Source organism: Myotis myotis, unplaced genomic scaffold (genome assembly GCF_014108235.1).
Source record: "Myotis myotis isolate mMyoMyo1 unplaced genomic scaffold, mMyoMyo1.p scaffold_m19_p_9, whole genome shotgun sequence".
Classification (NCBI taxonomy): domain Eukaryota; kingdom Metazoa; phylum Chordata; class Mammalia; order Chiroptera; family Vespertilionidae; genus Myotis; species Myotis myotis.
In genome coordinates this window covers 15,253,026-15,276,660 of record NW_023416401.1, presented here as the reverse complement: position 1 = coordinate 15,276,660, position 23,635 = coordinate 15,253,026, and the positions used below count along the sequence as shown (strand labels likewise).

The following is a 23,635-nucleotide window of genomic DNA, read 5'->3' as shown; positions in this document are numbered from 1 at the left end:
AAACCGGCTCTCCGACATTTCCTGAGAGGTCCTGGATTGTGAGAGGGCGCAGGCCAGGCCAAGGGACCCCATCAGTGCAAAATTGGGGCCAGGGAGGGATGGGGGAGGTTGGCCAGATGGAAGGGACTACGGGAGGGCTCCAGGGCATGTCCAGCCCTCTCACTCAGTCCCAATCGGCCAGACCCCAGCAGCAAGCTAACCCACCAGTCAGAGCATCTGCCCCCTGGTGGTCAGTGCACATCATAGCAAGCAGTTGAGTGGCCTAAGCATATCATTAGCATATTACACTTTGATTGGTTGAATGGCTGACCAGACGACCAGATGCTTAGCATATTAGGATTTTATTATATAGGATATGCTCATGTTGACTTTATTTCCATAGCTGGAATGAATGGCTCAAACTGCCTGTGAAGTACCCCGACCTGCCCCGGAATGCCCAAGTGGCCCTGACTATATGGGACGTGTATGGGCCAGGAAAGGCAGTGCCTGTGGGTGGGACAACGGTTTCGCTCTTTGGAAAATACGGGTAAGCATTCTCTTCTAATCTTTAGGGATGTTGTAGTTTCTCATCCTTTTTCTTTTTGGGAAGTTCATGCCAGTCTGGTTCTCTGTGTGTGTACATGTTTGGTACATGATTCCATAATTCTTGAGACTGAATTTCGTATAGGATATACAGATAGATTCATTAAGACACACAACTTATATTACTCTATTGTTAGTGACTGGTAACGTGATTCCTATTAGAAAATAGTATTGGAAATTAGAATCTTTCTTTTAGGAAAAAAGACTATGTGGCATATACTGTGAGGGCTTTGTTTTTCTGCTTTGTCATAATAGTGATAAAAAGGACAATGAGCAGGGTTAAAAAGCATTAACTTGCTAATAGTGGTAATGACTACAATAGAACAGTTGTTAATTCTGTTTTTAAAGATTTGCAGATAATAGAAGTTTATTGTGAAAAAACACAACCTATATTTCTATCCCTTTTGTTGATATTCTATTACTCTTTCTGAGTATATTGGAATTTTTCTTTGAAGAACTTGATCTTTTATCAAGTTTAAGAATGAGTTGGTACCCTGGTAACCTGCAAAAGTAATTGATTTTTGTTTTTTGTCTTTAAGTTTTTTCATGAACTTGTAGTCTTAAACATTTTTGAAATGTTTCCATTGATATCTTAAAGCTTTATAATGTTCAGAAACTCCCATTTTTGGTCAATCAGAGTCCCTTCAAGTTGACCCATGTCCTTTGTAGTCATAAGTAGCTTCTGTGCTTTTTGGCAGATAAGCTATTCCAGGCTCCTTGGGCAATTTTCTGCCCCAAACTTGGTTTCTCTGAACACATCAGATGTTAAATACAAATGAAACATGTTAGCGAGCAGCTCTGATTCTGAGAAATTACCTCTCTTAGAGCAGGGTTTCTCAAAAATGAGTCATTGACTTACCACTTTCAGAATTCCTGCATATATCTATATTAAATACACTCAGTCTTATTTACTTGGTATTTTTATTTAAACCAGCTCACTTTTTTTACTTCCATTTAATTGAAAGCAAAATTTTAATATCTTGGTGTACATGGAAAATAAGTGTTATGTAACTTTGGTGGGTACTGACAAAAATAAATACAATGAAAATAACTATGCTACTAAATATTACAACTTTAAGCAAAAAAAACCCCTAAGAAACACAAATGATAGTAAATCTGTTTGCTTTGCAAATATGTATATAATACCTAAACCAAAAAAATCCTTTAATTAGAATGGTCTATGTCTAGTCAGATATAAGGGGATATTCAGCTCACTGTCACTTTATTTAAGGTAAAGATAAGGTTTTACATCAATATTTCATTTACACCTATATGGCATTTATTCAAACGATAACATTAGGTAGTAATAGAGCTCTGTGGATACTCTGAGCAGTGGGGAAGAAATGTGAAAAACCTGTCCTATTTCCTCTAGGCTGATGCTTCTACTGACCTTCATCTCAGAAAAAGGAATTCAAAGAAAGCCTATTATGCAATTAAAATGCCTCCTTTTTCTCTCTGTGTCCTGGGCCTTTCCTTGGGGGTGAACTTGGTTTCATGTTAGACAAGCCCCGGGAGTCCCTAGCATGGCCTTGCCCTTCCTGTGCAGCTTTGGATTGTGGAGGAATGTGACATTCAGGATGTTCAGGGGCTACAGCAGAGTGCAGAATGGACTGTACTGCTGCACAGCTGTGTGTGGTGCTGCTGACATCCAGGGAGAGAACGCAGCTTGAGGCTTCTGGGTGACCTTGGCAAGAAGCCTGTGCAACTTTCTTCCACCTGCCATTAAAAGTCATGCCATGTGCCTCCACATTCTCATGACTTAGGCAAGTGGTAGTTTCCTCAAATGTTTCGTAAACAATGAAATAACACCACACGCTCCCCACCTTGTTCCCTAAGTAGTCCTGGTGTGGCCTTCATAGCTTTTAAAAGGGTTCCTCAAAATGCCTAATAGTTGCATTATAGTATTTGGAGTCTTGTGACTATCAATATCTGTTTTGTATACTTGAGTCAGTGTGAAGCAGTACTTCTTGGAGAATAGTGTAATTAATAATTGAAAGACTAATCTGTTAGAATATGGCTAGAATAAATTGTCCTCATTCTGAATGTCTAGCTTGTGAGATTTCTAAGGAAGTGAGGAATGGATTGATCGTTAGATTGAATTGGCAAAGAACTACAGGCAAGCTGCAGATTTCTCTTGCAGATGTTTTTTCCAAATGTGAACTCGGAAGTCTGGGCAGTTGCTGCTGCAGTGGCTTGGCATGGGAGCTGGAGCAACAGCAGCAGCTGTTGCTGGGGCCTCTGCAGGCATCTGAAGGGGATCCTGCTGTGCTGTTCCTTTTGTCTTGCCTACTTGGCTTAATTTCCCAAGTGGACAGGATGCTCTGAGCATCTTCTGGCTTGCCACCTGGAGGCTGTGTAACTCTCTACAAAGTTTCCATTAGTGTCAAAAGAAAGTAATACGTTCACTTTATCATTTGAGTCACTTGCTACCACCCCTGCCCTCCATGTCCCCTGTCCTTAAATCTTCTCTCCAGATCCATCCCAAGGCACCTAAATCATTTAGTAAACTGACTTCCTGCCAAACATACTTATTTTTTATTTAAGTTCAGCCAGTCAAAGTATTCACTGGGGTATAGAGAGGTGGAGAAAAAGGAGGGAGACCATCCTTTGTTTCTGAAGGTACATTTAAGGGTAATCATTTAAAGTGATGTTGCTGCCTCACTGTACCTAGTTTCTTAGAGTCTAAGCAGGTCTGCTTGATGTTGAATCTAATACTCGGTTGAAAGGGAATGAAAATGAACTTTATGAAAGGCTTGTATATGTGTGTTTTTTGGAATGTAAATTTTTTTTGAAATCTCTAACATGGTAAATATTAAGATTTTTGGTTCTTTACTACAAGTCAGTGCATTTGTTTTGGGCCTATAAGGTAAACTTTCACAGATATGGTTGCTGGATATTACCTGTTTACTGCCAACCTTAGAGCTAAACCTTGCAACAGATATGGTCTTTAATCTTACTGTGCTCATGAGCTTGCAGCTATCCTTTATAGTTCCCAGTCTAAATGTTTATGGCATCATTACTTTGCATAATGTTCAGTGAAAATCCTCTTTATTACTCCAGGAAAATCTGTGAAGAAAGTTTCCATTAGTGAAAGCGTGATAATAATAGTTTTTAAAATGTATGTAAAACTTTTAAAGTGTAATGTTTTTAAAGATCAAGAAAATACATCAATATATATGCAACGTGTGCCTTACTTTAAAAAATACTTAATGTGAGAACAAAATGCGTTGGGCTTGCCTATTCACCTGCACACACTTACAGTCTTATTCTTTCCACCGCAATTGGCAGATTGCTCTTTCAGCTTTGGGGCGATGCTATTTTAGGAGATATATTGTCTGAACAGTTTTGTTAAAAAAACAAACACAAAAAAAACACCATACACTTAAAAAAGAAAGAACATATTAACAGAAGACTTTCTTTATTTTTACCTCCCACCCCCATAAAAAAATAAAATAAAATAAAACCACTCAGAAACGACAGTAGCATATCTATAGAAACACAGTTTTCCAAACGTACTTTATGCAGTGGTTCTCAACCTTCCTAATGCCGCGACCCTTTAATACAATTCCTCATGTTGTGGTGACCCCCGATTTCATTGTTACAAATTGAACATAATTAAAGCATAGTGATTAATCACCAAAACAATATGTAATTATATATGTGTTTTCCGATCGTCTTAGGCGACCTTTGTGAAAGGGTTGTTCGACCCCCAAAGGGGTCGCGACCCACAGGTTAAGAACCACTGCTTTATGGGTTTGTTCAACCTGTATTCTACATCTTAGTAGTTTTTTGAAGGAAACAGGACAATCAAAGGTTATAAAGTGTTTCACTTTAAAGCAGATGATCAAGCTTAGATTGAAGTTCTGATTATATATTTTGTAGACATGGGAACTTTTTCTTGTATAAATCCACTGTTGTATTTCCCATCAGGCATTGCTCTTACAGAAAAGAAGACAGGAGAATCAACCTATACCTAGTGAAAAAGATAACGTTAGTTAACATTATTGAATACTTATTATGTGGCAGGTACTATTGAAGTACTTTTTACTTGTGCTGATGTATTTAATTTTTCTAATAGCCCTGTGAGATTCAGGTATCTTTATAATCCCACTTTATAGATTAGGAAACTGAGGCACAGAGAAGTTAAGCAATTTACCCAAGGTCACTTAGGGAATAGATGGCACAAGTGGGATTCAAACCCCAGCAGTTTGACTGTGCAGTCTACTATGCTGACTTGTCACGTAAAGTAGACAGTTATGTAATTATTTAAATTTTGTTTCAGCATTGTAAATGGGACATTCCTTCATTGGGTCGCAATTTGGTTTCCATTATTTCAAGATCTCCACTGAAGTTATGAAGGGTGTATGGCCCATTAGGATCCTTCTATTTGTCCAGTCTACCTCTAGGATCTCTGTAAAAGTCTGACTGCTTTGAGGAGAAAAGAGTGGCATGTGAAAAGCAGTGTGATATGGGTTTAGCTGCTTAGTTAATTGCATTGCAACTCACTGGAGGCTTAAAGGTTGCCAAGAGAGACATGCATTTCCTAGTGTGGAATTCTCTCTCTTTAGGGGTTAAAAATTTCCTGTAATGAACTGCATTAATTTACTTCTACCCTGAACATTCTCTTTTTGCCTAGCATGTTTCGTCAAGGGATGCATGACTTGAAAGTCTGGCCTAATGTAGAAGCAGATGGGTCAGAACCCACAAAAACTCCTGGCAGAACAAGCAGTACACTCTCAGAAGATCAGATGAGCCGCCTTGCCAAGGTAAAAATATAAACTTTTCCAACTGGTGGGAAGCTCTGAATGATGTCTATTGTAGTATAAGTTAACCTTTTGAATTCTGTCAGATTATTTTTTTTTTAATTTAGATTTAATTTTTTAATAGTAGCTTTATTAAAATATAATCCATATATCATAAAATTCACTCTTGGAAAGTATACAGTAACTTAAGTTTTAGTAAATTCTGAGGTATGCAATCATCACCACTACTTAATATCAGAACATTTTCATCAAAAATGTAACCATGTACCCAATAGCAGTCATTTCCCATTCCCTCCTCCCTCCAGCCCCTGGAACTTCTAGTCTTTATGTCTTTGTGAATTTTCCTATTCTGGACATTTCATACAAATGGAATCATACATTATGTGGCTTTTTGTGTCTGTAATCCCATCAGATTGAGAATGGGCACTTTTTGGTGATATTTTCAAGATGAACTTTTTTTTGGTGAAATAGTCTTAAAGATGCCAAGTGTTACATGCTAGAGAACCTTACGTTGTTTGGAATTGAAGATTACTTAGTCTAAATTGTCCTCACTCCACTCCCACTCCTGTTTTTGTAAGAAGACTGAATTTTGTAAGAAGACTTTATCTTTCAAAATTGTTTTAATGAAGTGTTTTTATTTAGAAATACAAAAGCTAAGCTCAAATCTGAGCTTAAGTCAGAACAAAATAACTTATTTTGTCAATATCTGTTCCCAAAGCACTATGCTAAATACTATTTGAAGATACTTTTTGGTACAATACACTTTTAAAAACTGGGAAAGCAGATGTATGCGTATGATTCTATTTTTATACAAAAGGAACAGAAATTGTAGATGTAATACTTTATATTTTACACACTCTCACTTTAAGTCAAGAAATGAGTATACAAATAGATGAGGTTTATGGGGATAGAACGGAATGGTTTGTTTCCTGTTGCACTTTTGATTTTCCAGCCAGTGAATTTACTATGCCTGCTTCTAATTGTTGAGAAGGCATTTGGTATAAGAGTAACAAGGTGTACATAAATCTTAATAATATGACAGCATAGTTATCGTGCATTGTACCCACGAGCCAAAATAAATAGCATAGTGACAGTTTTCAAACTGTAATGTAAGAAAGTTTATTCAGTTATAGTACTGCCTAAGTCTTGACTGCCTGGGGATAATGGCACAAGACGACTGTGAAATGAAGATGAACTATTTAAATGGCCTGTGAAAAGATAGTGTTAGATGATTATTAAACAAAGAACCTCAAGCCCAAGCTGGATTAAATATTCTTATTCTGATTTATTGCTCAGCTATGCAAATAGAATTATAACCACAATATGAATAACTGAAGTTTAAAAGCCTTACTTCTAGGTTTAACAATTTAAAAATCAAATCCTTTCAGAAGAAGAATTTTAATGGAATTAACCTCTCTAATGATTGTACATCATTTTGTGTAGTTTTCCTTTGAGGAAAAATGAGTGTGAGAAAAGGAGACAAAACTGAATAATCTTTGGTTTAGTTAGTTTATATAACTGGATTTCTTAGACTTACTGGGAACAGGAAGAAATTAACATAGTACAATCGCACCCCCCCACCCCCACATTTCCCTCATTATTTTCTCTTTCCCATCTCTAAATTGCCCTAATAATTTTTATTAATATAAATATTTCTGTTTTGGGGTTTTTTTTTGGGGGGGGGGGGATAAATAAATAAATATTTCTGTTTTAATTGATTTGTGAAAATAAAGGCCAGACTTCTGGGACATTCATTACACTTTCATTGTCCATGACCCAGCCTTTTAATGATTGTGGCCTTGAGCAAATCTGCCCATTGTTCCCATCTGCTCTGTTTTTCAGCTTGTCATATTTTAAGAGTTTTATGACTAGGATGCATATCCACCTGGGGTTTTGGATGTGACTACCAAGCTTTAGTGTTTGATTTATACTTGAATCCATGTCTTTAGACATGAAAGGTTAGTGCAAAAGCATGCTTCTCTACTGTCTCCTTTTCATTTTAGCATCTCTGCTTGATGCCTTTGGAATGTGCTTTAGTTTCTGTCAATTTGATTAAGAGGCCGCAAAGAGAAAGTAACAACTAGATGAAAAATGTTTTGTGGTCTGAGTGATGCAGATAGGTGGGGGAATGTTGGACAGTGTGTAAGTGAGCATTGGTACAGTGAAGTTGTGTAAGATGGGATGTTTTAGCCTGGCCTTCACATTGCCTGCATGGGGTCACTCTGGTTCAGGCTCCAGACCTCATTTTATAGCAGTGCGAGCTGGATTTTTCTAGTACATCCAGAAATAACTAGTTATATTGAGAAAGGTTCATGCCATTCAATTCAAATGGTTATTTACAGTTTAGAGCTGTAATAGTCACAATTCACATGTGGCAATTTAAGTTTAAGTTCATTAAAATTAAATAAAATTCAGAATTTTATGTTACCATAGTTACATTGTCATAATCACACTTTAAGTGCTCACTAGCCACATGTGGCTAGAAGCTACGCATTGGACAATGAAGAAATGGAATCTTTTCATTATTGCCGAAAGTGCGATGGGATAGCACTGGCCTAGAGTGCCATTTTACTAATTTGTAATGGATGAGTAACCATATTATTGTCTTCCTGGTAATCAGGTTATTTGTGTCTACTACACAGGACACCATTTTTCAATACCTTGGAAATTAAGTTAGTCTTCAGGAGACTGCTGATTCTTAGTGAACCATCAAGCATGAGCTTCCCTGAAGGAACCAGAAAGTTGTGTGAGATATTTCTCTCATTTTGAAGGAAGTGTTAAAAGGACTTTCTCTCTTGACATTATCTTTCTAGTTGCAGGATTACTTGAACCTGCTGTCTGCACAATATGGTAGGAAGTTCAGGGTACAGACATGTGAGAACCCTTTACTAAGGATAAAAGTCAAGTAGAACAGATGCTGCCCTAGCAGTTGCTTAGAGAGTATTGTCCCCATATACCAAGGTTGTGGGTTTGATCTCTGGTCAGGGTACATATAAGAACCAACCAATAAATGCATAAGTAAGTGTAACAACAAAGCTCTCTCTTCCTTTCTCTCTCTCCCTCTCCCTCTTCTTCTCCCCCTTCCCCTCCCTCCCTCTCTTTCTCCCTCTCTCCCTTCTCTTTCTCAAATCAATTTTTTTTTTAACTTAGAAGAACAGATGCTGATGCACTTATAAAAACATTTTAGGAGCCACACTGAGAAAGCAGTTGCTAGTTTCTTTGTGTGAACAGCTAGAAAGTTAGTATTGGTAAAGAAGTCTCTTTTACTCAGTTCATTTAGATGAATCTAGAAAAGGGAAAAGATTAATTGGAAAATAAGGTTGGCAAATGTTTTGGCTTTTAGAAATATGATTTAAGAAATGAGTTTTGTTATAAGCTGGGCATCATTTTTTGTTACAAATACTTGAATAGATTATCAAATTGATGATTTATGTGGATTTTAAATTCTGTATGTATTCTATAGTTAGATTTTAGAGAAATGGGGAACATGGGATTATCCAAGGAGATGTTTTGAAAAATAGAGGCATTACCTTTCTTTTTATGCTTTTAAAATTAATAGAACTATCAAAACTGGTGGAAGATTTAAATAGTAATGTTACATTATAACTGGGTAGAAAGATTGGTAGTCGAAAGACCTGATTTATAGCTCTGACACTGGCTCATTGAATAACCAGTTATTTCTGTACTTGTGAATATTTTTCATTGAAGAAGTGTGGTTAGTTGGGCTCCATTCTCCCTGTTTATAAGAATCATAATTATACCATTATTAACATTTTTTAGCTATTTTGAAAAAGAAACAACCTCAGAGCAGTTTGTTCATAGTATAGCACGTTAAGGGTACTCTTCTTGGGTTCTGAATACATTTCTACCTTGAAGCAGCTATGTGAGAAAACATTCATGTAAAAGTAATTTAATAGAACACATTATTTAGTAGGACCTATTAAAAATCTTTTTTCCTCCTTTTAATGACATAGTTTACTATTTTCAGAATATAATACTGAGTCCCTAGAGATAGTTTTGAGTTTATGTTAGGGCTTTTCTAGGGAAGTTATTATTCTTTGTAATATCTGTACTTGATTAGGTCTCCTCACCTAAGAGTCAGTATTTCCATAGTGATAATGATTTAACTTGATAATCTTTATTTTTCTAACTTCCAACCAGTTCACTTATGAACTGATACTAGTTATGGTATAAACAATATATGTAATGCAGTATTGGACTAAATTGGACAGAAAAGTCTCATTTTGTTTTATTTTCTTTCTCAATGTTTGTAAATGAAAATAATAACAGATTCTGATGACAGATGCTGAAATTATTCAAACTATGAAACTTGCTTAGTGGCAACATTGACATCGAAATTACCTCTTAGCTACAGGTTTTTTTTACTAAATAATATGTGTAACTTTTATAAGCATAGCTTATTTGGTTGTATGTTGCCATTTTTTCTGTCATTAAAGAAGGATTTGGGAATCTCTTAGAAATGTATTCCTGATGATACATAGTAGAATCTTTTCTATCAGTCATTTTGGTTTGCTTACTGTTGTCTGAGACTGTCTAAACTTCTCGATTTTTCTTGAAATTAATGGTAGCAAGTAGACAATTAGTTTGAGAGGGAAAGATTGAACCCTGAAATAATATTGATTTATGTCTGTCTTTACAGCTATAATTCCTGCCAGAAAAAAATAGAAGGTAACATGGTTTTAAGACTAGATTAATCTCTGAGAAGTTTAGCTGAATGCAACTTTTATGAGGCAAAGACTACTCTTCCTGAGTAAGATTTCTATGTAAAGTTTCAAAGTAAAATTGAAGATTTGTGGCTAAGACTTTATTAATCAGGAAGCTGAAAGCACTTCTATGCTACCTAAGAATTAAATACACAGGCACGTGTGCAGATTCCTTAGGAGACACGTACAACTCCTTTTTGACTTTCAGTAGTTGTTCAAGTGAATTCTTATATACAGCTGCATTTTGTCTTGAATTATTAATTACTGCATTGCTTGCATTTTATTTGATACAGATAAAACTCAGTGTCTTAATGTTTATTGAGGAGAATTATACTTTTTAATAATAGAAATTTATGAGTGAACCATATTGCATTGTGCAAATAGACTAGCTGAGGGATAATGGTGTTCTGTTCAATGACTATTTATTAATTTAGCTCAGTTGTAGTCTAGGCTCAAGGAAATGTTAGAGTTGAAAGAGTTATATTATGGCCTTTAACTGAAAGGAATTTAGAAGAACAAGATAGGAGGTAGTTCAAGAAACTGTCCTGTATGATTATGTGACGGGGTTGGTGGGAGATAGTCTTACCTAATGGCAATATCAGGCATTTTTATTGGGCATATATTCCTATAAATGCTTCAAGAGAGAATTTTGAACATTTGCATAGGCTCTCTGAATCTAAAAGTTTTCTGTCTGGTGACAGAGCAGAATGGATTTTTTTCTGCTTATTTGTATGTTGGTTTTTTTTAAGTGGCACAGAAAAAACAAGTAAAAAATATATAGCTTTGTCATTATTTTCCCCCTTAGATTACCTAAGAAAGCCTATGTGTATCTGCAACAATATCCCCTACTGTATAGCTACTTTTTGGGGAGAAATCCGTTTACTGTGTAACTTTCCTGTTAAAGTTTCTTGACAAGAGCAAGCTTGATGCCTAAAGCCTATAAATTTCTATATTATAGCAGTTTTTATTAACCACATGTTGAAAAACGGTAGCATTGCTTAATTTATATGGTTCTTCAGTTGGATCTAGATCAGCGGTTCTCAACCTGTGGGTCGCGACCCCTTTGGGGGTCGAATGACACTTTCACAGGGGTTGCCTAAAGACCATCAGAAAACACATAAATAATTACATATTGTTTTTGTGATTAATCACTATGCTTTAATTATGTTCAATTTGTAACAATGAAAATACATCCTGCATATCAGATATTTACATTACGATTCATAACAGTAGCAAAATTATAGTTATAAAGTAGCAACGAAAATAATTTTATGGTTGGGGGTCACCACAATATGAGGAGCTGTATTAAAGGGTCGCGGCATTAGGAAGGTTGAGAACCACTGATCTAGATGAAAGGCCCTTGTAAGAAATAATTTGAGAGAACAATTGTGTTAGTACCTGGCTTTCATTTCAGATGGTGAAGTAATATTAATCAAATGGGTTTTTATTCTTTGGGTTTTAAAATATGAGGTAAAATAACTTTATTTGGCATATCTTAATAAATGCTAATTTTTGGTGGTTTTCTCAACAGCAATCTTTGCACAATTAATTGTTCTTTAAAATAGCTTTAGTTTTTAAATAACATTTTTTCTTATTACAAAGATAATACACATTTTCTACCATGGTAGAAGATGGTTAAAGCACAGACACAATAAAAATCACCTCTAACTCTCTGCCCAGAAATAACCGTCATTAATATGTTGCTTGATATATGCTTTCAATAAATTAATATGTGTGTCATGTATGAATTTATTTATAGACTAGTGGCCCAGTGCACGGATTCGTGCACATTAATTAGAAGGGAATTAATGAGAAGAAAGATTCGTGCAGTAATTATGTTACTGCAAAAAATTACATGTCAAAATAGTCAATATACTATATATAATATAGTTTTATAAAATTAAAACACGTGTGCAATTGGCACTAGCAAGAGCTTTACATGTATCATGCATGCATGAGTCAACATTTATTTTTAAATTGCCAGTGTGCGTCATATGTGTTGGAGGGACAGAAGGATGGACGGTCGGTCACTTAGCCTTTTATGTATATAGAAGATATTTTTAAACTGTGATCGTGTGTGTGTGTGTGTGTGTGTGTGTGTGTGTGTGTGTGTGTGTTTAATTGAATACTGCTCTAACACTTAATGGTGTCTCAAAATTGTTTCAAGCCATTTAAGATATAGCAGATCCTCAAATGATGTCATTTCCTTATAATGTTGATTAAATCCCATAGGACGAAACTCTGAGTAACTTTGTTCCATAGAATGGTTTCTGCTCCTTTGCCAAAGATTATTTAACTATAGTTATGTGGATATATTTCCAGGGTTTTTATTCCATTAGTACATTTGTCTGTTCTTTTACCAATGCCAGACTCTCTTGATTATTGTAGCTTTATAATAATTCTTGATGTTGGGTAGTGTCAGCCCTCAAATTTTGTTATTTTCCTTCAGTATTATGTTGAGTGTTCTGGATTGTTTCCTCTCCACGTAAATTTTAGCGTCCTTTTGTTATCTGCGAAATAACTTGCTGGGATTTTCACTGGGATTACATTAAATTTATAGATCAAATTTAATCAAACTGGAAATCTTTACATAATTTTGAGTCTTCCTATTCATGAACAGGAATATCTCTCCATTTGTTTAGTGTGTTTTTTTTTAAATTACATTTATCAGAGTTTTGTGGTTTTCTTCATATAGATCTTTTACATATTTTGTTAGATTTTTACCAATTTCATTTTTCTGGGTGTTAATATAAATGATGCTTAAAAATATAACAGCTTTATTGAGATATCATTTACATACCTCTGTGTTTTTACTTTCAACTGGAGGCCCAGTTCATGAATTCGTGCAGAGGTGGGGTCCCTTGATCTGGCCGGCAATTGGGTCTGATACGGGGACCGGCCGGCTGGGGGGAGGTACCGCGGGAGGTTGGCCCCAGCAGCAAGCTAACCAACGGCCGATCTGTGAGGAATCGGGCTCCCTCCTCCTTCCTGTCTGGGTCCGGGCTGCAGGTGAACCAGATTCGGGGCTGTCAGGGCCCCAGCAGCAAAGCCTGGGTCAGTGCCCGTCCTAGCTACCAGCCGGTCCTCCGGTCATTCCGGTTGTTTGGTCGTATGGGTCGCTTAGGCTTTTATATATATAGATTTCATGTGCTTATTGCTGGTACATAAGAAATTAATTGAGTTTTGTATATTAACCTTATATTCTGCAACCTAGCTATAATTGCTATTAGTTATAGCGGTGTTTTTTTTTGTACATTCTTTCATATTTTCTACATAGATGGTCATGTCATCTGTTGACTTAGACAATTTTCTTTCTTCTCAATCTCTCTTATTGCATTAGCTAGTATTTCCAGTGTGATTCTGAAAGGGTGTGATGGACATCACTGTCCCCTCCCCGCCTTCCTTTCTGTGAGGTCTGGGTTAAAATTTTCTTCATTATATTTGTTCTGCAGCTCACCAAAGCCCATCGACAAGGACACATGGTGAAAGTAGATTGGCTGGACAGATTGACATTTAGAGAAATTGAAATGATAAATGAGGTGGGTTGTATCCCTTTTGTTTTTCAAAAATATTTTCTCTCAGCTATCTAAATCAAGAATTTTTTTTGACAAGATTTATTGCCAGGTATCTATTGGGGCTATTGAATAATGTGTAGTTTAGGGAGTTCTATACTAATAAGTGAAAACATGTGATATATGCCTTTCTTATATCTCAGTGTTATAAGTAGGTAGTGGATTTAGCAAGTGTATTAAATACTATATAAGTGAAGCCTTTGTGAGTTTGATGCTTCATTTATGTGTTCTGTCTCCATTTGGCAGCTCATTATGTTCAAGTTCAAGTCAATATTATATAAATTTATCAACAGTGGTACCTCTTCATTTCAGTTACCTTAAATCATCATTAGCAAGTTCTCTCCCCACTTAGATACTTCTTGTTTTACATACTGCATATAGGACTCTGCACCCTTAATGAAGTTGCGTGGTTCAAGTAGTTGACTTATTTCTTGATTTTATGTATTGGTATAGAATATGTTTATTTAAAAGATGACGTCAATGAAACTTCCTGAAAGTTAGAACACTTATTTTTCTTTTTTGTGTATTTACACTGAAATACTAGATGTCTGGTCTGACATTCAATATCAAGATAGCAGAAAAAAAAAAAAAAACAGTTATATTAATTACATTAGGAAAGAGGAGTATCAATTTTGTGATATGCCTAGCTTATAGAGACCTCTACAGATCACTGTTCTTTGAAAAGTGTTCAGTAGGTGGAGAGAGAGAGAGAAATTTTTCATTTTTATAATGAACACTTGTAAAAGTTATATCCTGACATTACCTTTTAAAATAATTAGTGGTGTTTAACCATTTATATGCAGTATGAATACGAGTAGAATATGCTTTATAAAGCTGAAAATTTAAGTGACCTCCTTAGACTTTTATATGATTTATACATGTAGATTTATAACTATTTAAAAAACTTTTTTGGGTCAAGACTAACCACCTTTTAGACTTCATTTGATTTTCACTTTTTTAACAACATTTTTGCTTTTTTAAGCAGTATTTGCTTTTTTAAGGGGACAAGTTTATACACAGAATCAACATTTCTTATGTTAAGGTGGAAGTAACTGTTTTCCAGTATACTTTAAAAAATTTGATAAAAATATACAAATGCCTGCACATCATCTCAAGATCACTTATAAATTTTAAAAAACTTATAAAGTTTATATTTGTTAGGTCAAATGACCTCAGTCCTTAGTTTTCACACTTTAACTTTGAATTTTGTCATAATTATATTAATTGATATAGTTAGAATTGTCATATGGTTTAAGGATGAATTGTTCTTTGCTTACAATTGTTAGAAGTACAAAACATCCTTATTTTTGAAAGTAAATAGTTCTAATGCAGTGTATACATAATATCATCAAGATTTTATTTAATAAAATCTAAACTACTGAATAAACCAATGATGTCATTAAGTTTAGGAGAGAGTTGTAAGTGACTAGTAGACAGTACTGGATAAAAGAGTGGTGCTTTGTATAAGATAGAAGTGCTGTATGAAACAGTGCATTTATAATAACGAAATGAAAATTTGTCACATTCTAAGTTGTACCTGATAGATCCATGTGTTACTGAATTGGGAATAACGATACATACTGATTCTTTAGGAGAATGTTGAAAATGGTTATTTTTCATAAAAATCTTTTTTTTTTTAGAGTGAAAAACGAAGTTCTAATTTCATGTATTTGATGGTTGAGTTTCGATGTGTCAAGTGCGACGATAAAGAATATGGCATTGTTTATTATGAAAAGGTATTTGCCTTGGAACTGTTATGGTCTCTAAAGTAGAGGGGAGGGGAAACATTAAAAAAAATTACTGTTGTTCCTGCTGAGATGAATTATTTGGTTGCAGGATAGCAGAAGACAGCTGTCAGGCGCAGCTGTTTATGTATGCACAAATCATCCTGTAGCTCCAAGATTACAAAAGCCGATCATTCATAGAATGCAGTTCTGGGTTACAGAATTCAATAAATATGCAAGAGATCAAAAACTTTTTGATTAATTATTCTGAAAAGTGGCAAGTAAGATATTAAAGCAATAGCTTTATTAACAATTAAAATTCATTTGAAAAGTAAAAAGGGGGATCATGCTTTTTTTTTTTTTACGTAGTATGCTATTGAACATTAAGGATTGCTTGTTACTTGAGTATTTATATATAATGTAATGGAATTTCATATGTGTTCCAAACATAAGTATGCTTCTGAAAGACTTCACAAATCTACATTTATTTATATGTAAAATATATACAGAATTAAGAAAATGTTATCAGTAGGCTGAGTGATAACATGCAATTCTGGATTTCCTCTGCTCTGCTTATTACATGAAAGAAAGTGGTGTGTGATTTGACATGTAGCCTCTAGAAAACACCTGTGTCTTAAATGCTTGTTGAAGGGTCTTTATTTAAGTACTACAAAAGTAACTGTATGCATAGTTCAAAAACCATAAACCAGATATCTGCAATCATTGTAGAAATAGTAAGACAAGTGCTTACATCAGTACAAATGAGGACAGCCTTTTAATACATGACATAATAGAAAAATATTTTCTCTAGTATATAGCTAAGCTTATCCCATATAATAAAAGCATAATATGCTAAGTGTCCGGTCATCCAGTCTTCCATTCAACCAATCAAAGTGTAATATGCTAATGATATCCTAAGACCGCTCAACCGCTTGCTATGATGTGCACTGACCACCAGGGGTCAGACACTCTGACTGGTAGGTTAGCTTGCTGCTGGGGTCTGGCCGATTGGGACTGAGGGAGATGGGCCAGACACGCCCTGGAGCCCTCCTACAGTCCCTCCCCAGCTGGACAACCTCCCGTGTCCCTCCCTTGCCCTGATTATGCACCAGTGGAGTCCCTCGGCTTGGCCTGTGCCCTCTCGCAATCCGGGACCACTTGGGGGATGTCGGAGAGCCAGTTACAGCCTGATCCCACAGGCCAGGCCGAGGGACCCCACTGGTGCAAGAACTTGTGCACCAGCCCTCTAGTATGCAGTACATATGTTCATTAGAAGCAGCACTTTTAAATCACATTTTAACTTTAGTGTGTTCAAGCTGTCACAAGTGATTTAAAAAATATGTATTTATAACTATAATTTATTATTTGAAGGATGTATTTATAATGGAGGTATAGGGTTTGTATAGTTAATTTCTGATCACTTTTCTGGTATTTTTCAAGTTAATATTTTTATATTATATTTTTCCCCTTAAGCTTATATCCTTTCTTTCTAGTAAAAGATTTGGAAACATTAACTTGTTTCAGCTTTTTATTTTATAAATGATATTTCTTGGGAGGGGAAAGGAAATAGAAAGATAGACTAACATTGTTTATTAACTTATTAGAAAAACGACCTTATATAAAGAAAGGGAAATGTAGGTGAATGAAATTTTGTCACCAATACATTTTAATAAAATTACATTTTATACTTTATGCTATATGTAATTTCGTTAAAAGTATTATTCCCTGCCCAATATGGAGTTTATATTGCAAAAGCATACTGATGGAGGTGGTAATTTAAAACATTGGAGATGTGAAGGATCTTTTGAAAGACTGTTTTGATAATAGATGAAATAATAACAGAACAGAAATTAGAAGAATTTCAAGTATTTTTGAAAAGGTTCTTGACCCCTTTCTACTGCTTCTTGAAAAATTGTCCATAAATTAATGCCTGTGTACCCATCCTGTCATATTTCCACTTAGTGTAAAGATTGCTGGGCCAGTGTATTGAATCTAATGGAAATAGACTTTCTTGTCACCTGTCTTTTGTGACAGATAGCCTTAGTGAAGATTACTTGTCACAGTTGGGCTGATAAATGTGTTTCCTGGTATTGTGACTAAGAATCAGCCTGTTAAACAATGGCTGTGGGAATTCGTGGTTTTCTAAGACTCAATTGCTGAGCTAAAGTAAAGTCACAGTACTTCCCCTCCTTCAGTCTCCTGATTTTGTTGCACATATCTAAAATTGAAATTATAGGAGCACTTGGAAATTGACAGGAAAATTTGATGTTGGGTATACAATTGTCAGAAAATGAATTTTGACTTTAATTAGTTCAGTCTTTTCCAGTTCTTATGCAGTGACATTTTATTATCCTAAATTACCTTGCTTGCCCGAATTGGATCAAAATTTTTCAAAAAATGATAATATCAACAAAATAAGACAGCTTTATTTCTTAAGAATTAATGGACTGATTCTCATTATTCAGGTTTGCATTGTGTTGAGTAGCTATCCCTCTGAGAAGCTATGCTGCTGAGTCTCTAGCTGTGTATAAATCTGAGTAACATTAACCCCACGCTTATAATTCTACTTCTGAGTGAAACTCAATTGTGGTTATTTGAAGTTGCCAACATCTAGTTAGTAGTTTTTGCAAGTGATGAAACTTATCCATTGTATTGTATTTTTTTTTATTTTTATTTTTTATTGCTTAAAATATTACAAAGGGTATTACATATGTGTCCATTTTATCCCCCCGCCCAAGACAGTCCCCTAGCCTCCCCTATCCCCCAGTGTCTTATGTCCATTGGTTATGCTTATATGCATGCATACAAGTCCTTTAGTTGATCCATTGTATTGTATTTTAATTAGCTCTGTGATTTCTTATTCTAAGTTTGACAATTTGAACATATTATTTTTCACCTCCTGTCATTATAAACAGTTTTAGAAAAAAAGACAAAAACCATCTGCTGATTTCCAGACTTCATATCTCTAAAAAGAAAACTATATTACAAATTTGTATTGTTATATTTTATTTTTCTTGAAATATTTTATCAGCAACAAAAGGTAAAAATATAATTTATTTAAAAATGTAATTGAAAAAAAATAAAATGTAGTTGAAAGGAGATTAATTTTTGAAAGGAAGGAAGGATGTTCATTAAATAGAATTAAAGTACATTGGAGTGTACATTAACATGTATTGTTTTTACCATTTGGTTAAATTTTTTTTACCTTCTTATTTTGGAAATTTATTACATTGTAATCCAGGATGGTGATGAGTCATCTCCAATTTTAACAAGCTTTGAGATAGTGAAAGTTCCTGACCCTCAGATGTCTATGGTGAGTTATTATCCAATTTCTTATGAAAATGCTCCAATCCAGAATGATTGTGACTTAGATCGACATCATACACTTTCTTTTTAAAAAGTATATAAGTACCTCAGTTACCTAAAAGTGATTTATAAATCCCCTTCAGCTATGTGGAATCAAGTTCAGATGGGATTTTTATCAGAAATTTTAACACATAAAAATAAGGTCAGGATAGTGAGTGTTGGGGAGCCATGTTATTTAGATTATGAAGAGCCAGGCATGTAGTCGTGCAGTGAGGACTTGGGGGAACAGGTACAGGCACACCTTGGAGGTACTGCATGTTTGGGTCCAGGTTACCACAGTTAACCATTTGTGTGCCGTAAGTGTCTATAGACACAAGCGGTGGACCTTTTTTATTTATTCATTTTTAAATATATTTTTATTGATCTCAGAGAGGAAGGAAGAGGGAGAGAGAGGGAGAAACATCAATAATGAGAGAGAATCATTGATTGGCTGCCTCCTGCACGCCCCCCACTGGGGACCTTCAGTCCGCAGGTCGACGCTCTATTCACCTGTCCTAGCCAAACTGGCGAGGACGAGGTGGACCTTTTTTAATTAAATTCAAAATATCGTGGCAATTAACTGGTTAAGCGGATATCCCAATAAAGTAAGTCACAGGAGTTTTTTGGTTCCCCGATCTCTGCTAGCTTTAAACATTTCTTCTGCAGCTTTCTCACTTCTTCCAGCCTTCATAGAATTGAATAGAGTTAGGGGGGTCTTACTCTGGATTAGATTTTGGTTTAAGGGAATGTTGTGGCTGGTTTGATCTGTCCAGACCACTAAAACTCTTTATACCAGCAGTAAAGCTGTTTTCACTTTCTTGCCATTTGTGTGTTCACTGTTGACCCTTTTAATATTTTTTAAGAACTTTTTATTTGAATTCACAACTTAGCTAATTGGTGTAAGATGCTTAGGTTTTGGTCCATTTTATCTTTCGGCATGCCTTCCTCACTAAGTGTAAGCATTTCTAGCTTTTGATTTAAAGTGAGAGAAGCCATTGTAGGGTTACTAATTGACCTGATTTCAATATTTTGTGTCGGAATAGGGAGACCTGAGGAAAGAGAGAGATAGGGAACAGCTGGTCCGTGGAGCAGTCAGAACACATACAACATTTATCAATTAAGTTTGCTGTCTTATATAGGTGAGTTTTTAGCATCCCAAAACAATTTCAGTAGTAGCATCAGAAATCACTGATCACAAATATAATAAAAATGAGAAAATGTGAAATATTGCAAGAATTACCAAATATAATACAGAGATACAAAGTGGGCAAATGCCATTGGAAAATGGTGCCTATGGACTTGTTTGATTCAGGGTTGCTACAAACCTTCAATTTGTAAAGAAAAAAACAACACACACACACACATACACAAAAAAACAACAACAACGCTGCAATATCTGTGAAGTTCAATAAAGCGAAGCGTAATAGAACAAGGCATGCCTGTATTTGAAACAACTCCCCGTCATCTAGAAGGGGAATTGGTTTATACCAGGATGTAAAAGCATCAATGATGGAAATTTTTAGGGAGTCTGGGTTGGTTGCAAAATATGGAGGATCATTGTAACTATTAGAACTATTCAATTTGAATCATGATGTCTTGGATGATTTTGAGACACCTCCTTATTGCATTTTTGAAATCTCTCTTTCATGGATACAAAGAGTAAATTCCTCTTTTGCAGCAGAACTTTAATTAGAAGACCTTATATTTAGAAAGTTCTAGCCAAAAAAATCCTTTTAACAGCATAATAGATATCATGATAGTCATACTTAAAATGCATCTACTTCACTTTGAACCAGTTTATTCTTATTTTATGAGTTTCTAATTAGATTAGTTACCTTCCTAGTCAGACTAAAGTAGATTAAAGGTAGCACATTGGAAAATGAAAACATGAGGTAAATATAGGTCATTGAATCAGGAAGTAGTAGCTGATGACCTAACATTAGAGGAAGAGATAGGGTAAAAGAATATAAAAGATTAGAAAAGAAAGGTCACTTGGGAATCTTCTAGAAACAGGCACCCTAAATACCTTCACATAGCCTATGCATAGCATAATAAAATTGAGTCAATATATCTAAATTTGACCCCGAGTTTTCATTATAAAATCAAATTATATTTCACATTCTGAATATTTGAAGCACACAAATAAATGTACTCTGTGGGTACCTTCAGAATGGCCAAGAGTAAACAAGTTTTGTCATACTGGGATCATAGGTATTACTTTTGTGTAACTCCTACCAAAATGTCAGGTAAATGAGATGTCTGTATATTTAGAGCATTCTTTTCTAAAGAAAATGTTCATCAGCAGTTAAAGCTTTAACATTATGGATGATGTATTTTTTTAAAAAAGGAACTAGTGCCCCTGTTAAAAAATGTTAGTTTTAAATGAAGCAAACACAAAAGAAAAGTTAAAAAAGCAAACTACTCTTCTCACCCACTGTGCTCAAAAACTCAGTTCAGCATTGCTTACTAGAGAAATATATTTTAATAAAGTAACTTTGAGTGCCACTTAGCTGGCATACCAGGTATCAGACAATAAAACAGACTGTAAAACTATAATTACAAGTGGGATACTATTACATATATATGTGCCCAGATAGACTGGTGGAACTGAATACACAAATAGATTCAAGAAAATATGGAAAATAGTACATGATAAAAGTGGCATGTCATCACTGAAGCATAGTGCTGGGGAACTGATTAGCCCTTTGGAAAATATTAAATTAAACCCATTCCTCCCACAGATCATAAGGAAAAACTCCAAATGAATCAGGGATTTAAATGTTAAAAAATGAAACTTTTCTGGTACTTTACTCTCAGTCTAGGGAAAAACTTTGTAATGATGACTCAAAACTCAGAGGCAGGAAAAGAAATGATTGATAAATTTGACTATATTAAAAAATTGACTGCATGGCAAAAACACCAAAACAAAGACAGTTGATAAATTGGGAGAAACTGTGATATACATCTCAGACAAAGGGGCGGATATCTAATACATAAAGAAGTCTTAAATACTGGAGAGCAAAGGACCAAAAGCCAATTGAAAATTAGGAAAAAGACATGAATAGACAATTTACACGTGCCAAAATAAATGCAATAAAAAGTCTCTTTAGCCAAGACAGTGTTTTAAAACATGATTTTGGCCCTGGCGGGTGTAGTTTAGTGGTTAGAGTGTTGGCCCGCACACCGAAGGGCCTTGGGTTCAATTCCTGGTCAAAGGCATACACCTGGATTGCAGGTTCGTTCCTGACCCCAGTTGGGGGCCCGGGCATGTGTGCGGGACAACCAATCAATGTGTCTCTTCTCACATTGATGTTTCTTTCTCTCTGTCTTCCTTTTCCTCCTTCCCTTCCACTCTCTCTAAATATCAATGGAAAAAGATATCCTCAGGTTAGGATTAACCAAAAAATTTGAAAAATAAAATAAAACATGATTCTGACCATAGGTAAAATCGTTAACACCAAATATGTACATTTAATTATTATGGTCACTGTCTCTGCCCTCAAGCTACTATTGGAATTAAAACTGCTAAGGTGATAGTACTACAGGGTATCACAAGGTATTAGTAGCTCATAGGAAGAGGGGAAGCTTTAGTCTGGGTTGTCAGGGAAGATCTTAGAGAGAAGGTGGTATTGAATGACGAGAGAACATGAAAACCTTGAATACCTGGAGAATGGGGATAGATGTTTTAAGAAGCTGGAACGCCATGTGCATGCCTATTAGGGCACTAGTGAAGCATAAGGCATGCTTAGTTTGATTATCTCAAAATGGTGATATATTTTTAAACACATAGGAGACTCAAGTTGTAACCAAAATAAAATAGTATTACAAAATGGTCTTAAGTAACTATTAACTTTTCTATTTCTAACTGGTATTGAAACTCCCTTTTGGTGAAGTTTACATCGTTGATAAATATTTTAAATAATTAATAGGAGAACTTGGTTGAGAGCAAACACCACAAGCTTGCCCGGAGTTTAAGAAGCGGACCTTCTGACCATGATCTCAAGCCTAATGCTACCACAAGAGACCAACTAAATGTAAGAATTTATAAAGTATTAATATAAAAATAATTACATGGGTATGTTGGTTATAATCGATGTGATACCACTTCATTTATGAAGGTTAATGAACCCAAAGTTATTTCAAATTTTGGTAGTTTTATTATTATTTGGGGGCTTTCAGTAAATATATCCGTCCTGGAGATAGAGCTACAAATAGCATATACTTTCACACAATAGCACTCTTACAGCTGGCGCTATGGCCCTAAGCTGCATTGCCCAAGAGAGGCCTTGGTGTGCACACATGCATGGTAGTGCACGGTGACTGGATAAGAGAAAGATTTGTTTGGATTTTTCCCATTTAAGGGGGAGTCTTTAGTTATTTTGTTTGGTTTGGTTTGGTTTAATTAAATTAGGTCTGTAGTTATATACCTTATATGGAGTATGACTTTTTCATCTTATCTTTTTCTCCCCTTTAGTAATATCCTTTTTGGACTGATAAGGACAGTAAAATTAAGTCTTACTTGGCTGCATGCACATTCTCCATGCTTCCACAGTAGTTCTATAATAGAAATATTTTAAGTAAATGAAAAATTTTAAATGGGAATATGTAGAGGAAGAATATATTTGATAAAAGTAGTTCTTTTTTTCTTTGTTGTAGATTATTGTGAGTTATCCACCAACCAAGCAACTCACATATGAAGAACAAGATCTTGTTTGGAAATTTAGATGTTATCTTACTAACCAAGAAAAAGTAAGTTTCTTGAATGTTTTCATATATCAAATGTATCTACAATGTTTGTTGCTGATGAACGAGGTGAGGCATAACTGCCATAGAAATAAAGAGTTCTTGTCAAATTTTTTAAAAAGTTGCAGAACAATATACTAGTATGGGATAGTCCATTTTAAAAAAATATTGTAGAGGTAGAC

General features: G+C 35.1%; 1 protein-coding gene across 3 annotated transcripts in view; it reads left to right on the top strand.

Annotated features, from left to right (window-relative positions):
* Nucleotides 1-23,635, top strand: part of PIK3C3 (phosphatidylinositol 3-kinase catalytic subunit type 3) — an 82,141-nt gene that overhangs the window by 6,800 nt on the left and 51,706 nt on the right. For all 3 annotated transcript variants that reach the window (XR_004969926.1, XR_004969925.1, XM_036321924.1), the window contains exons 3-9: nucleotides 383-526; nucleotides 5,219-5,348; nucleotides 13,522-13,608; nucleotides 15,282-15,377; nucleotides 18,607-18,678; nucleotides 22,640-22,744; nucleotides 23,367-23,459. Coding sequence is in view for 1 of the 3 variants with exons in the window: in XM_036321924.1 (XP_036177817.1) it covers nucleotides 383-526; nucleotides 5,219-5,348; nucleotides 13,522-13,608; nucleotides 15,282-15,377; nucleotides 18,607-18,678; nucleotides 22,640-22,744; nucleotides 23,367-23,459 (727 nt within the window). In the remaining 2 variants the exon portion in view is untranslated. The remainder of the gene's footprint in view (nucleotides 1-382; nucleotides 527-5,218; nucleotides 5,349-13,521; nucleotides 13,609-15,281; nucleotides 15,378-18,606; nucleotides 18,679-22,639; nucleotides 22,745-23,366; nucleotides 23,460-23,635) is intronic.